This window comes from Diadema antillarum, unplaced genomic scaffold (assembly GCF_040938485.1).
Source record: "Diadema antillarum isolate AM-2024a unplaced genomic scaffold, OU_Dant_1.0 seq00000659_RagTag, whole genome shotgun sequence".
Taxonomy (NCBI): domain Eukaryota; kingdom Metazoa; phylum Echinodermata; class Echinoidea; order Diadematoida; family Diadematidae; genus Diadema; species Diadema antillarum.
The window spans coordinates 36596-53629 of NW_027271571.1; the positions used below are offsets into that span (position 1 = coordinate 36596).

General features: G+C 36.2%; 1 protein-coding gene across 1 annotated transcript; it reads right to left on the minus strand.

Annotated features, from left to right (window-relative positions):
• Positions 1-2476: 2476 nt before the first annotated feature.
• On the minus strand, positions 2477-16804 carry LOC139736629 (lactadherin-like). Its single transcript, XM_071647379.1, has 11 exons — positions 16699-16804; positions 12499-12707; positions 11787-11931; positions 11013-11138; positions 9568-9773; positions 8656-8803; positions 7282-7407; positions 6224-6423; positions 5326-5473; positions 3958-4118; positions 2477-2677 (listed from the first exon to the last, which is right to left on the minus strand). The coding sequence occupies exons 1-11, from the start codon at positions 16802-16804 to the stop codon at positions 2477-2479; spliced, it is 1776 nt and encodes a 591-aa protein (XP_071503480.1).
• Positions 16805-17034: the final 230 nt, after the last annotated feature.

The window sequence follows — 17034 nt, forward strand, 5'->3', positions numbered from 1 at the left end:
AAATAGGCCTACTTAGAATTAACAAACTTGCATTTGGTATTGAAGTTTGTTGATATGCATTTGCTGCAAACGGACAAAATTAATAAGCATTACCCCTAAATAAGAAGAAGTGTGTGAAAACATAGATTTGATCATCATTTGAAAACGTGCATGAGGTGTGACTCTCTCACACACGGGACCTCCATTTTATGTCCTATCCGAGGGACAGAGTGTTTTGCCTCTTACTAGAGGGGACGATATGATTACACACAACATTGCTCAGTGAGACTCGGGAATCGAACCCGGGTCCTTTGGATCTGGAGGCAGGACGCGCTACCTGAGCCAACTCACTGTCCTGTAAACATGATGCCTACATGAATAAAGAATAACGAAGGTAATGGAAAAGACAACATACTAGTAGTACTCATTCCAATGAAAGGTCCACGCCCACTCAACTCCCATCGCAAACTGATAGCGTTGTGCCATGTTAGGGGATGGATACGGACAAATCGAGCCATGAGTGGCGGGTTGATGTCGTTTACCATCTCGCCGTCACGATCATTGTTGCCGACGAAAATCTTTGGTTGAACAGTAAGCGAAAACGTCACCAAAGTAACATGAGAACAGAAATGATGAAGAAAAACAGACAAGGAATTAGTTAAAACTTTGTCTCATTTACCCTGGATGTGTTTTTTGTTTTGGGGTGGTTTTTTTAGCGAGAGTTGGCATTTCTTGAGAATCTTACTCTTCATTTTAAACGGGGATTTTTGATTGATAAAGATTCACTTGAGTTTTGGACTTTTTATGCGTAGGAATGCAATAATTTAGAACTTTTTACATCCCATCCATGTATTCAGCACGTATATACACTGATTGGTGTAGTAACAAAAAGAAAAAAAAACTGTTTCACTGCAGGAGGAGAACAGACTCCGACCTGCAGCCAGAGCACCAGGGTCCCTTAAATGCTAAATCCTATGTGCTCCATAACATTTTTTTTTTAGTGAACGCCATGAGTTAGTATCACAAAGTTTATGTCGTAAATTACATTACTTTCATTCACCTGGTGGGGGTCAATGATTGCTCACCCCTCCCTCTTCCCAACAACCTTTATCAGTCTTCATGCATGTTTTACTGATCGAAAGGGGATCTAAAGCCACTGTTAAACAAAACTGCACTTGGGCTACTTATAGACTGTCATCGCATATCTACACTCAGCAAAAAATGAAAAGAAAGTTAACACTTTTGCAAGTTCATATATGGGTATACAAGCTTTTTACTGTTTGGGTTTAATGGGTAATGGGTGTAGACTTTTACATAGGCATCTTTTTTGCCTTTTTATGATTGCGGGCTTGTGAATTCAAGCTCCTGCTGGAAGAGTTTTTAAACTTATTTTGTACACCAATGGTTTGATTGTACATAATCTTACACAATCAAATTAAAACAGCGAGTGAAATTTTAATCGCTGTTTTAATAACATTTCTTTTTCATTACATTGTTTTGTTATATATCGTACATTGATCCTGTTATTACGGATTTTAACTAGATGTTTTGCTCCTTTTAATTTTGATCGTTTATTTGTGGTGGGTTTTTTTTGTAACTATATTTATGCAACATGATTTTATATCTAGTTGGATTGTACATGACCTTGATGTAAAACAGCACTCACCTGCTGATCTTGTTGTCTTGTCAAAATATGTTGAAATGAATAAATAAATAAATGAATAAATAAATGAAATAAATATACCATGAACGTCGTCAAAGATACAATGCCACCAGGATTGGATGTTATGGTGAATGAAAACATATTTTATTTCTTAGATTTATTTCTTAGTCTTTAAACACAATATGCATGTTTATCATTGGAGGAATATTAGACAAAATTAATATAATACCCCATTCACTATTTCAAGCCTGTATAGTAAAACGGAGGATTCGTGCATGGGTGGCATGGAAATATCACGATTTTTTTTCCGGAGGTGTGCCCCTTAGGAAGTCATGCTAGTCCTATATGCCATCTTGGAATCTATCATTTCAATTATAGCCTCTCTGTGTATATTATCAATTTGGGGTACTATTGAATTAAAGAGATTTAGTATATTTATGAATATAGCATTCGCAGATAAACCATGAATGTGCGTGTGTATGAGTGCATGTCACGTATGTTTTCACCTTGCAGTGAATTATACGGGTTCGTACACAGACATGCATCCAAGCCTACGTATTAATTTCACGCGTAATCTGAGTATCCATGTGTGTGTGCGTGTGTGTGTGTGTGTGTGTGTACTACATTTTTTTCTTTGTTTGTTCTTTTCCCTGTTTTGTATACAAAATTCTTTCTTTTTCATTCGTAATATTGACAATGTGGAATTTATGTTGTCATAATGAAATTTGTGTTATCTTGTCATGAATTAATTTGTAGTCCTATATTGTTTATATGAAAATGAAAGAAAAATAAAAGAAAAAAAAAGAATGTAGTAAGCTAGTGGCTCTTTCAAAATCATGTTCCAATCACCTTGTCGCCATTTTCGCAAGCCGCAGCGAAGAGCCAGTCCTTGCCATTCAAGCTGTAAGAGAGTTTGAAGGTTGTCACCCACTGGTTGAGTCTCGGGCGAATTTCTTGCCTGCCCTGCGTGATCACCCCAGTGACTTCGTACACCGCTCCGAGATCGACCTTGATCCACTGGTTAGGATTACTTTTCTGTTTGACAAAGGAGTGGAGTTTGAATAAGAAGATCCATCGTTTGAACAAAAGATGAAAGAAAACAGTTTCAGTTTTATCAGCTTTTGATTTAAAGGTGATAATTGATGAATTATGTACTCTAGAGTGGGTAAGATTTACATAAATATTTTTTTTTCTTCAAAACATCTCCTACAATTTGGGATAACTGATGAGATACTGAAATTTCATTGCAGGACCTGAGCTGAGATTCTAAGTGCCCCTCATGACCAAGATCTATACTAATACATGGCAATGCTTGGGTATTGTATTACTAATGACAAGGCAGACTGGTAGAACTGTCATGATATCAAAGAGGAAATCCACAAAAAAAGATAAATAAATCAACTCTTAAAGAGAGAAAAAAAATCCCTATAGAATGTTCCAAAATCGACAAAAATCGGAAGAGAAATATATGACATTATGATATTTCACTTTTCTTCCGAAAGCATTTCTTAGCCAGTCACCATGAATACTAAAATGAACGAATTGACGATGTCATGTCCTCACATTATTGTTCACGTTTGTTATACATGAAATTCGGAAAAATGTTAATTTTGGCAAAATACGGGTAAAATCATATATTCCCATATCTAAGTATATCAGAGTTACCATTTTGTCTTTTTTGGGTAGTTTTAGGGTAAGTTTTATATAAATACAGCTAAAATACGAGATTTTGTTATCATTTCTGTATATCAAATTAATGAATTGTGAGAGCATGACATCATCAACTTGCTGATTTGAATTTCATAAAGACTTATCGAGAAGTATTTTCCGAGAAACTTCAAAATGTCAAAATGTTACAACTTCCTTATTCTTATCTGATTTTGATCATTTTTGCACTGGCATGCAGGGGAATTTTCCTTGTTCTAATGAAATTGATAAAATTTGGAAGTGGATTTATTCATTGAAAAAGCCATTATCCCTGTTTGATAAGACCATGTTAGTATCTTCTGTCCTCTCATCATAAGTACCATCACCTTCTAACGTCTACACTACTTCACACAATCAAGAGACATCACAGCACAACTCCTTTTCATCATATTTGTTTTTGTTATTATTGTTACCTATTTTGAAGAGTTTGTAAAGTAACGAAAGCAACAATAAAATCATTATGCCTTTGAAAAGACAAAATGTATGACAAGAAAGAACATTTTTGCAGACGAGGATTGTCGGTTGCCACACATTCTAAAGAATGGATTTTTGTTTTGCTGTTGTTTGATACTTTATTTCTCTTTTTGGTTACGTTTACTTCCACTCACCGCTGCTCTCCAACCACCACCGTAATAGCTCTTTTGATTCATATTAAGTCGTGCCCTCGGCGCACAGTATCGAGTACTACCTCGATAGCAAGATGATGCTGAGAGACTAAAGTCAGGAACCGATTTGTCTTCGATACCAAGTCTATGAATCCTCATGTCCGCTGGAATAAGCAAAGCAAAAGTGGCGATAAGTTACATGTAAATTTGCTACTTTTCTCAATCTGTGACTGCTACAAAATTTTTCAAGAAGCAATGGTCATTTCATTATTTCAAAAAAGAAAGGGTATTTGATCTTATGAAGTGAAGGCGTGTGTCATTATTATCATCATCGTTTTATAACAACCGAAACATAAGAAACTTCACTCATAAATACTTCAATAATATGATTACAAAAAACAACTTTCTCAAACATTTCAATCCTTGAATTCAATGGTTATAAAAACAATAGTGATAACATTCAATATCAATAATAATATATGATACTATACTCATAAAAACAATCGTCATCATCGTGATAGTGATGACTAACAGTAACCTGAAAACCCTCATAGCCAAAGGGTGACATCATAAATAGCCTCTAGGTACATAGATCTGACAGGGCTATTTCTATGCATAAATAGTTTCGTCCATAACTCAGCGTTAATTAAGATGTGTTTGTCTTTTGTTATCACTAAAGGCGTTCGCTCTTCCGAATATATCTAAGCTACCAAACTAGTGGCCAGTAGCATATTATCTCTTTGCATATTCTGAAACGTGTACTTTACAAGCCCTGACATTATCTAACATGCTCGGTAAATCAACATGCCCTTCCTATATGCAGCACGATAAAACTCACGTTGAATACTTCATGTTCAATTTTTCACTTCAATTTTTGATTGCTTATATTGTATTTTTAAATTGGCCGCATGTTACTTGTATTTCTATATATTCATATTTCATGGAAATAAATGTCATTGAACTTGAACTGGAACTTGAACTTAGTCTTTGTCTTGTTAAGTAACTTAAATATTGTATAGTAGAGAAGATTCTTAGCCATACGTTATTGCTTCTCTCTTTTTCTGTCAATTAAACAGTGTAAGTCACTGTTGAAGCCCTTGCTAAAAAATGTTTCATAACCTCTCAACTACTAGTCCCTGGTGTACTTTGATGAGCATGCAACTGATAACAAATTTCATTGTTCCGTGAACGTAAACCTTTCCTATCCATTACATTCATAACACACGCACACGCACGCGAACACACACACATACACAAAGTATGATTATTTGATTATACATTGTTATAACTGTGTACGTCCTTACAAAAAAAAAAATCTAATCTCTTGTAAACAATTGCACTATTTAACATTATTTTGATGACAGCGCTTACGTGTTACGGGTCCGTCTCCCAAGAGTTCGAACCTCATGCTAATGCGACTCTTCCACGTGACTGGCACGATTCGAACGAAGCGTGCCCTCACAGGACTCGGGAGTAGATTTCTCACCACACCATTCCTATCGGTATTTCCGGTGAAGATCTAGTGTAGTTTCAAATTTGAAAATTGAGAGGGAGGTCAGGTTCATGCATACAGATCATATAGTCGACGTGTGAGTTCATCTCATTTGAGAGGATGAAAAGTGAGATGTAAGAGGCGAGAACTGAAATGAAAGGACCGAAAAATCAAAATGAACCAAACTGGTGACTTGTACTTCTATATGGAGCAAAGTGACGGAATTATCATTTTGTTGTAAGAAAACTTTCTGTCACAAATGTAAAATCACATTTTTTTAAATTGAATATCCTTGTTTATCGTAGGTTGCGCAAATCAAGGGCGACGGAACGAGGGCAGCTTTTTTTTCTTTTTCTTTTTTTGGTCGTAACACACTCACAATTTATTTGAGAAATTCTTTACTTGAGCATTTCATTGCTATCCCCCAAAGCCACCAATGCTCCTCCATAAATCCCTAACGATCAGTTATGCAGTATGGAATAATTACAATAGTCGTCATAACACGTTTGAGTATCTTGTGAAATCTTTCATTTTCCTTTCTCAACGAAAAATGTTCTCGGGGGGGGGGGGCTCTACCATCATGACAAACAATTAAGATAATAACAAAGCGATATGTTATAAAATTTAAAACTTTAAATTGAATGGACACAAAAATTGAAGACTTCCTAGTCAGAAATTCTTAAATACCATGCATGCAAAACGGTGATGATTTTTGGCGATATTTCCAATATGCTGACGATGTGTCATGACTTTCACTAAGTTTTAGCGAGTACATACCTTAGTTTGCCCAGTCTGACTTACGACGTTTTGCCACTCGCTATCACTGTTAGCTTTGAACATGACCTTATAGGTCAGGACCCATTGATCTGCGGTGGATCGACCTTGGGTCAAGACACCTTGGATTAGATAATCGGTCTTCAGGTCCACCTGAATCCACTGTGAGTGGTCATTCCGTTTGGCTATCCAGGCTCCGCCAACTGACAGAAAGACGCCGTAGTTACGTTTGCGTAGAAACAAGAATAATTATGAAGAATGTTTGCAATCAATGTACACATCGATTATAGCGATTTGGTGAGGGGGTGGGATTCCATATATAAAAATATCATTCAACGCCTTATGCGAAGTATAAAAATATGAAGTAAAAGCAAAACACCAAAGACTAGATTTAATATACATGTAATTGCTTATCATTCATTTTCCCAATAGTGACAAATAACATCAGTCTTATGTAATAATCTCGTTGACACAGACGAAACGTGTTCAGACACGCCCCAAGCAGAATACACATGCATTCATGTAAATGCAACTCTGAATGAACTACGTATATCTACATCCCGCCTAATAAACTGGTTCATCTAGATTGTCAAATCAATACACCAATCCTCTTCTTTTAATGTACAACTTACTCTAATTACAAATCCCTTCTGTACGGCAAGGGCTTTTCATTTATGATTAGCAAACTTAGAATAACAGTATATCGATGTAGATTTCGATCCCCCCAAGAAGAATGATAAGAGCGTGTAAATCAGATATGCTGGACTGGACTTACATGTGAAAATCACATAAAGAACAGGGGAGCTAGGGGGACTCCAACACAACTTTTGACCAACATACAAGTCGGTGATCTGGAAAATTCCTCTATGTGTTACAGACAATAAAGGAAATAACATCGCCGGGGTAACATCGCCCTTTCATCAATCACGGGTGAATGCTCGCCAGCCAGTCAGAGCTAAAGATGTCGAGTCACGAAATTGTTCTCTCAGCCACTTTAACAAGTAATTTCAGTCGAGCAAACTTAATTTACACGCTTTTAGGATAACCTTACACCTACTTACCACTCTTCATGTTCAGTCTTCCCTGGTCGACGCAGTAACGAGCGCTATAGCAAGAGCTGGCCGATAGTTGTTCCTTTTTGATCCTACCATCTTCAACCCCAAGTCTCTTCTCCTGTGGCTCTTGACCTATTGCAACAAAATGAATGAAAAGATTGATGGATGAAAGGTCATGCCTTCTATGAGACAGGATGACCCGACGAATCTCTGATAGTAAAGTATTATTCCGGCACATAAGTCAAACAGAGACGTTACCAAAATATAACAGTACTACATTAAATACAACAATTCGTGTCAAACAATAAAATCAGTCGACATACGTATATCCCTCTCAATATGTGTGTGTATGTGTATTTGTGCGTGGGGGTGAGTAAGTGTGTATATACAAGATGAATTATGATACTGAATTAGCATAATCAAGCTGAGATTCTTGTAATAACATCGCTGAATCTTTGTCTGATGTCTCATCATCAATTAACACCAACTTAAGATCAAGCTGGGCAGTCATCAGTCATACATGTCACACGTGAAGGATTAAGGAAAGGAGCAAGTAACTTCACAAGAAAATTTACTACTGAACCCACAGAAATGTGCTCTGAAATAGGAACTTGACTTTGACCAAAAAAAAAAAAAATAGTGTAGAACAAATGAGACGCCACGTGAAGATTTGACGAAATACAAAGTTATGATGGTCATACCCACGCTTGCAAATCATATTATGTCGTCGTCGCAAACAAAAATGTTGCAATCACGACATCTACTTGTGGACTGTTACCACGATGCGATCGCAAAGTCTCGAGCATAATCCAATAAGAACGTAATAGTTCTATCTTTCAATCCCATCTTCTTTGTGGGATTCATTCAAACAAAGCTAAGCGGTGAATATTTGACAGACGGCAATGGGATGCTCGTAACATCATCAGGATAACCGTCATTTGATTTCTTCCCCACGTGTAATAGTCAAGGATAGTGAAGCCAAATAAGAAGAAGCATTTCAGTCTAGTACAGTAAAATGAGGATTCCTGGTATATTACAGGCAAGTTTGTATGTTTTTTGTTTGTTTGTTTTTATTCGAAGTTGAGGCAAGGCAAGTTAAGCAACATCATGCGCAAAGAGTAATTTACAGCGTATAGTCCATTTATTCCCGTCTACAAAAGTATGATGGCATTGAAAACACAATCATATTCATCAGGTCATACTGCGGTCAACGACAGAAGTTACGACCGGATATAAAGCGTATCCTCTGAAATTAATCGATATCTTTTATATACATAAACTGTCATCGTACATTACTTTTCATGGGTATGATTTGGCACTAAAGGATATAAATGCTACTTCGAACACTGAAATTTGATTTTCATCTTAGAATGATCTTACCAACCACTGGTCCTGTGCCGATAACATCGAATCTCATACTGATGTGACTATGCCAAGTTACTGGATGAATGCGGATGTAGCGAGCGGTGACAGACCTGAGAAATTTGGCTGTTACTGGCGTGTTCCGGTCTTTGTTTCCCGTGAAAACCTTGAAAAAGTGGGTTAAGATAAAGAACAAACGAAAAAGTCTTCCTTAGGCCTATTTCAACAATTCACGAGAAGAAAGCGGGATTACTTTAAATGTCTTTCAAAATCAGATATACCGGTAATGATAATTCAATGAATTTTGTTTTGAACGTGTTTGAAGTTACAATATCGGTCATTGATTTTCCTATGCTCTACTCTTCAGTGATACGCATATAGATTCTTCAACATTATGACTTACGTATTATGGAAAAAAAGTTAAAGCGATATCATCGAGTAATGAAATACCCCTATATCGCAAAATACGTTGAACAGCTCCGATATACATCTTAAAAAACTTCATTACTCCACATCCACCATCAATTTACGAGATGTTATTGATTTCAGTAATCAGGAAGACAAATGCATGGAGAGGAATTTTGTTTCCATCTCGGAAATCACAATGACTAGAGGGCAAATCCCTTGTGTTTTCTCTCCATGAAAATCACTTGTTTTTATTTCCTGATCGTTAGCCTTGCTATCAAGTCCAAGGCACTTTAACTACATCATCGAAATAGTAATATTTGCCGATGTATGTAAAGATATATATTTTAAAGGCCCAATGAATATGCTGAAAATACAAATAGTTGCCTTTACGTGCTGCGACAGCATGAGTAAAAACCCTGTATAGCATAAAAGCCTAAAGCCCGTCGGCTTAGAGATACCCAGTACTGATATTTATTTTCTAGAGTTCATGAAGTTTTTAATCAAAACAAAAAACCTACTGACCATCGGGTTACCATCGCAGCCTGGAACGAACGAGAAACGCTTGTCGTCCCTGCTGTAGGAGACTTTGAACGTCGTCACCCACTGCGAGTAGTCCTCCCGTCCTTGGATGATCACCCCGCTTACAATATAAAAGCCCATTAGATCCACCTCGATGTATTGGTTCGCATCATTTTTCCGAGATGACCATCCCCCTGTTCTTCCCCTACCTATTTGTGAAATATAATGGAGAGAAGACATAGAGAGAAAGGGAGAGAAAGTATGCTAAAACGAACATTTCATTTGCTTTCCTTATGTTCATTTTCACGTTGGTTTACAATATATTCAATGGGGATATTTTAGTCAGAGAGGTAGATGATTATGTATATGTCAGCATTACTATTATTGCGGGGGGTGCACAAATTCTATCAGGGATTATGTTGCTGGTGTAGTTTTGAAAGGTTTACATGATATTTCCTACCTCGATGTGTAAGTAGACACAAGGTATACAAAGATGGTAATTTGCGGAGGTGTTATAGTTTAGTGAATTGTGCCCTGCATGAGCATTCAAAGAGAAGGTGTAAATTCGATTCCACTGATGGTTTCACGGCATTATTGGTGATAATTAAAGGACCATGGCTTTGGAAGGACGCCGTATCACGTACGGATAATTGAGATGACTCGTGTCAGAAATTAAAGTGTTATATTCACTCAACTTTCTGACATGGTTGCTTTTACGCTTAAATCTCTTTCATTTAAAAAAGTTGTTGAACGTAAATAAAGCATGAAAGGGGTTTTGACGCTTGTAGCTCTCTCTCTCTCTCTCTCTCTCTCTCTTTCTTCCTTCTAAGTAACCTTAAATTGGCAGGTCTGAATTAAAGTGCTTGTAGTTGTTTGGATGATTTTATAATAGTACGATATACAAATAACATCTATTGTATATGTCGAAAGAATATATCTTCTGTAGAAATATATCAAGATACCGCTTTATCAAGAGGTAAGATACAAGGTAGGTGGTCATATTTGATTTATAACCGAGATTTTTCTCCGCGTCACACATGTTTTGGTAGACTCTGAAAACTGGAGAAATCAGTGCAAGTGTCTTGTATTTTCCCAAAGCCCAAGGGCAGTGGTGATTGTGAAATGAACATAGATGGTACACATCTTATTATCATGTTCATTTTAGTAACACTTCTCCAACAATATCTTATGTGCGTTATTATAATACTTGTCGTAATAAAGATATTTTTTGTAAATGAATAATTCGCATTTGCTTCGTACCACCTTCTCATTTCTTTAGTTCCTTTAGACAAGATGAAACCGAAGAACTCTGCAGAAAGTGATTATGAGTTTTTGTTGATGATAATAGAGAATGCATGCGTTCTTAAAGCGGCAAATCTCCCTACTTGTTGTTACGCGCTTGTTTTCGTCCTTTTATCCTCGAAGAATATCATTTAATTTATAGTTACCCTTGTGGAAGTTGAGGCGAGCATTTGCCGGTCTGTGGCCATAGTTATACATGCTGGAGGCACTGAAGGCGCTATCGGGGATGGCCCCGCTCTCTAGTCCCAAGTGATGTTCTCCGGCTTCCTGCACTGTTCATTTGAAGAAAAAAATAGCAAAGTTAATTACATGATAATGTGAACTATGGCTGATTATTTGTCAAAAGGTCGCTTGTTTCATCCTTGGGACACATATCAAACATCACACGAAATCATAATAACTGCAGAGTTAAAGTTTAATTGCTCTGCTGAACAATATGTAAACATAGTATAAGATGCAAATTTATGTCATTGCAAAATATGTGACCTTGGGTCATGACATACGATACGTGGAGAGGTTTGTATATGTAAACCACAAATCTCCTAAGCATAAGCATAGCATCAAAGTATATATGCCGGTTCTCTGTTACCTTTTACGTTTCGTATGTGGGTAGTGAAGACTTTCTGCCATTCTTTTAGTGGCTGTCAAAGTTGTCAAACTCAAAGACATAGTGGTTGATGTTGACAGCAGAATACACAACGATGTATTCAAGGCTTAACAAGCTGAACACATGCGATGGAAGCAATGAGATCCGAATCGATATGAACTATTCGCTCCCCAAAAAACTACAGGAATATCGTATAGTAACATTTTGTTTTAAGAACATCTTGCGTGTTTATCCTGTTCGTAGTTGCATCAAACAAGTGCCGATGGGACATTGCGTGGCAGGTGAAAAAAAAAGGAAAATATTTCGAACTCACTTAGCATAACTCTTCCGAGCAGCTCAAATCGCATGGAAATATGAGCGTGCCAAGACACGGGCATAATTCGGATGAATCTCGCAGTTACGGGAACGGAGAAAACGTTGGTGTTGTGCGTGTTACGATCACGGTTTCCGTGGAACACCTGCATTCAAAAAGAGGGAAAATAATTAATACTGGGTAGTTTTCACACATTCGCAATACTAAGTACATGTACTTGTGCTTGCATACAACACTAGGGGCCTCTCACCCCCGTCACGAAATAAATGAATGCCTAGAATACCCAGACAACATTTCGTGGATGAGTATAAAATAAAAGACAGTCGGAATGATGTTCTTACATAGGTCTCTCATTAGCCTGTGCGATTCGAGTCTGCTGGACGCATTCTGGTGACTAGCCGGGTCTTTGCAACAGTTAAAAGAAAATCGAACGAAAACTATAAATGCAAGTACTAGAAGTAGAAAGAGGTTTAATCTTGTGTGGAGACGTTTCGGACCTCGCCCTGCATGGAGACGCCTTTTAGGTGAGAGCTCAGCGCATCCCATTGATTTTGTCACTCTTTACGAGTAGCCGCGACTTGATGAGTCTCGGCGGTCGCAACGTCCCCTCCATTAAGGTAGACCCTTTATTCATACCGTTTCTTTCTAAGGTACAATGGTATATGCATAGCAATAACAATCAATGCTATGAATGATACTACCTACATCTTACCTCATCTCCAGTCCCAGAAGGACTGATGACAGGAGTGAATGTAACCCCGTCTATGCTGTGAAAAACTTTGAATGACGTCACCCACTGGTTGGCATCTTGTCTGCCCTGCGTAATGATACCAGTGACTTGGTGCAAGGTCAAGAGGTCGATCTGGATGTATTGATGATCGTCTTTCTGCTTCGTGCTCCATGCACCCGCCCGAGGTCCCACTACATGTTCGTGAAGTACAAAGATTAAAGGTTCAATTACTCAAGAATCTTTCAACGTGTAATGACATTCCATCTACTGTTCGAGTTGAGTTCAATCAATGAAGTAACATTGTACAACCATGATGGTACAGGTTTTCAATGATATCGGACGTGCAACAAACACGTTATATCTCATGTAAAAATACTGGTATTTACCGCAACTTGACCTGTAATATTAAGAGAGATTCAACTATATTTTCAGGTGATGTACTAATATTTGTTGTTCCGAAGATTTGTTAATTCGAAAATGAAATAAGACTCGTTATTCCGAAGGTTCGTTAATCCGAAAATGAAACGCCGCGCCGGTCCATACTAACAAATCTTCCAAACCGTATTTTTATTTCTGATATAGCAAATCTTCGGAATAATGAATATTCGGAATAAGGAATCTTCGGAATAAATGCCTGTAACCAGACGTCTCTTTTATGAATTCCCTTTTATACTCAGGGATGATTTCATGTCGTGAAAAAAAAAAATCCAAACAAGAGCATAAAGTGAATATTTGTGTGTTCGCCAGAATGATACTTGTGATGTAATGAGGTCATCGCCTCAGCCGATGTGCGTCTGTGGTCTTGGGCAGAATCATTGTTTTATGAAAGTAGGCCCTACCTGATTCTAATTAAAACCCCCAATATTTTCTCCGTTAGAATTTCTTTAATACTCTGCTAATCTGCTAATTTGAATTCACTCTAGTTATTCGTACAAATACATGAAATGCTTCAGATGTTTTACCAAACGGAAATAGTGCATCGTTACCTCACATACAAATCTCATTAAATTGATGTAATCGCTTAAGAAACCCGATTTGCTCGAAACCTTGTCAGAATTCACTTTGAAATATAATATATATATATATATATATATATATATATATATATATATTATATATTATATACAATAGGATGAATCATTTTTATAGAATATGAACCTATTATATAGCAAGTGCCTAAATGCTTGCAGTTACTTCCATGTGTCACACCAAGAAATTCGTAACCTTCATTGGCAAAACAATCGGCTAGATATATGTTATCACGTAAAACAACCAAATATGCATAATAATATGTGAAGCAACATTCAGTTGCGTTACATTTTCTCCTTCTTTTTTTCTTTTCTTTCTTGATTTATGTCGAGTTGAAAGTTATGTGAACTTCCCTTTCATTTGCGTAAAACTCTTTCCCACGTGTGAATGAGAATGAAGTGGGAAATACAGCAAAATTACAAGATTGATGAAAATTTCACTACTGCAATTACACTACCCTTAGAACCCCCCCCCAAAAAAAAAAAAAAAAACCAAAACAAAACAAAAACAAAAACGCAGGGACGTTTGAATATATAGATATGGGTATATCTAAGATATATGAAACAATTCGTGAAATAAAAGAACGCCAAAATAGTTCTACCATCATAGATCATTGTGGTTTAGTGCGAACTCATAGAAAGCCTCAGCCAATAATGTTATTATCCAGTCTCTATATACAGACATATTTATTGCGTGTCTTAACCATAATTGTTAACCCGTTGAGGACGAGTCCAGAGCCTACTCGGGCAAGTGTCTATGGAAAATGCGTGTTGTAGCAAAATCGGCTTTCATACCATGGTTCATAATTATATAATGACATGTAAAGTGTCTCTAATCAATTTTCAAATCAAGATAACCATATGATTACCAAATTACAAGGCTGTTTTTACAGGTTTATTGTAGTAATGTAACGTAAGTAAGTGAGGGGAAGTTCGCTTTTTCAGCTCCTCAATTTTCATTTCCATCAAGTCATTAATGAAACAAGATGTATTTCTCCTCTTCAAGAATAATTATACCATCATAAAATACCATGATACCATACTATACCATCATATAACCACGTATATTGTTTAGAAATGGAAATAAAACATGAATGAAAGAATGAATGAATGAATGAATGAATGAATGAATGGTTTGAATATACATTTTTGAAGTAATGATTTCAAGTATAATTTCAATCTTATTGCAGTTAAAGAATTAATCAAAGGATTTCATTCACTGTCATCATAAGCTCAGGAGCGCGACTCTATCAGTGAACACGTGGTTTGATTTGATTTGATTTTTTTTTTCATTCACGTTCCATATTCCACATTTCGTACAAGTTTTATATTCCATTTGATTTGAAGCAGAAATGTTTTTCACACAATGGTCAGTTTGAACCAATAATGCACAAATGTATAAGGACATATAATTAACGTGTAATAATGAGGAACCCACTAAAAAGCAAAGCTTGTAGGATGTAGGTTCCAAAAATATAACATAGGGTTTTAGTACAGTATATCAAAGTCAGAAGTGACGTAACATGCAAAATTCAAAATATCGAGAATATTACAATGTTTACGGGATGTACAAAGTATAGTATATAATGTTTTATGATTAACTTATGGTATAAATGCTTAAAAAAGTAGCAAGTTAATCAAACTGGTGAGGTCATCCGAGCGAGGCATCATTTAAGTATATGCACACACAAAAAAATTTAAGCGATTACGGCAAAATAATTACACATAGGATTTTAGAAAATTGGCTTTGAGATTTTTCTTAAAAAAGGAGCTTAAAGAACTTGAGTGCAACCGAACCGAATCTAACTCATTCCAGAAAGAAGGGCCGGTAGATGTAATTGTCTTAAGGGCTAAAACTGTACGAACAGGGGAAAAATGATAGGATTCACTGTGTCTTGTAGGGTAAGTATGAATATCACTGTTTTTCACAAACATTGAGGAAAATATACTGGGAAGGTCACCAGTATTCAACTTATACATGAAAATTCCAACATGATATAAATACAAATCATAAATTTTTAACAATTTACTTGAAACAAACAATTCATCAGTATGATCAAAAAATTGTGCTCGATTTATAATCCGCAAGGCCTTTTTCTGAACCAAAAATAACGAATCAATTTTAGTCTTTGAGCAATTCCCCCAGGCTAATATTCCGTAATTCAAGTAAGGTAATAATAAAGATGTATAAAGAGAATGCAATATTGGCTTTGGGAAGAGATATTTCAGTTTGTGAATAATTCCAACATTCTTGCACAACAATTTACATAAATAATCAACATGTACCTTCCATGAAAGGTTACTGTCAATATAAATACCTAAAAATTTTGTTGAATCTATTTGATTTAACTGTAAACCGTTCATTAAAACTAAACCTGGAAGAAATTTTATTGTGTTACTGAAAACCATATAATTGGTCTTATTTATGTTAAGCGACAATTTATTTGCCTGAATCCACTCAAACACCAACTTAAGTTCATTATTCAGAGAATCGAGCAAAACATAAGGATCTGAGTGAAAATAAAAGAGACTTGTATCATCTGCGAACAGAAGAAAAGACAGCAGAGAGGATGAGTTACGGAAGTCATTGATGTATAACATGAATAAAAGAGGACCTAAGAGGGAGCCCTGTGGAACACCACAACAAATCGAGTTTATATCAGATTCATGATTATTTACGGAAACAAATTGAGATCGACCGCTAAGATAACTTCTGAACCACTCCAAGGCCTTTCCACGAATACCGTAATGATTTACAATGTTGTAGTTCAAAAACTTGTGATATGATTTGATTTGATTTGATTTGATTTGATTTGATTTGATTTGATTTATTCTCTCAGTGCCATTTTTTCAAATACATCAATTTTCTGCAATTTAATTAACGTATGATGACAAACACCTCACACAAAACATTTATACACTAGGAATTGCCACAAGAATAATGAAACTTTGCTTATAACCATAAAAACATATCCTTCTTCACAATTTTCACAAATACAGTGTAATTGTATTTTGAAATTTGATGATCTTCAGCAATAATCACAATAATTCATATCACAAGTTTTTGAACGTCAGTAAAAAATCACTTGTTTAGTACTTGAGAATATGACACGAAATATTTCGACTAAACCCACGACTGAACTGTTATCTTTACCTCTAGGTTGATCAAGTCGCGCCCGATCGACGCAGTAGAATTTGTGCCAACAGGAGCTTGCAGTAAGTTGTTCCTTAGTGATGCGGCCATCCTTCATACCCAACATTTTAATTGGTTGACCGCTGCCTAGAAGAGACCGACAACAATATTAAAAAATGATATGTTGACAACTTGATACCTTTGATACACGCGCACACACCCACAAACATTTTTTTTTAAATATAATATCTAGTCACTTCTAATCAAACAATACAATACATCAATCCTCTTTGGTATTACTGTAAAGACATAAGTGAATAATACTTATCAACGTAACTGAAATGATTATACATTTTC

What these genes read in the sequence shown, in the direction of transcription:
- LOC139736629 (XM_071647379.1), bottom strand. Translation starts at nt 16,804, where the DNA reads ATGTTGGGTATGAAGGATGGCCGCATCACTAAGGAACAACTTACTGCA. An exon ending in GCGACTTGATCAACCTAGAG is followed by an intron (nt 12,708 to 16,698) that starts GTAAAGATAACA and finishes ACGAACATGTAG; the next exon opens with TGGGACCTCGGGCGGGTGCA. An exon ending in GTGGTGGTTGGAGAGCAGCG is followed by an intron (nt 2,678 to 3,957) that starts GTGAGTGGAAGT and finishes TTTGTCAAACAG; the next exon opens with AAAAGTAATCCTAACCAGTG.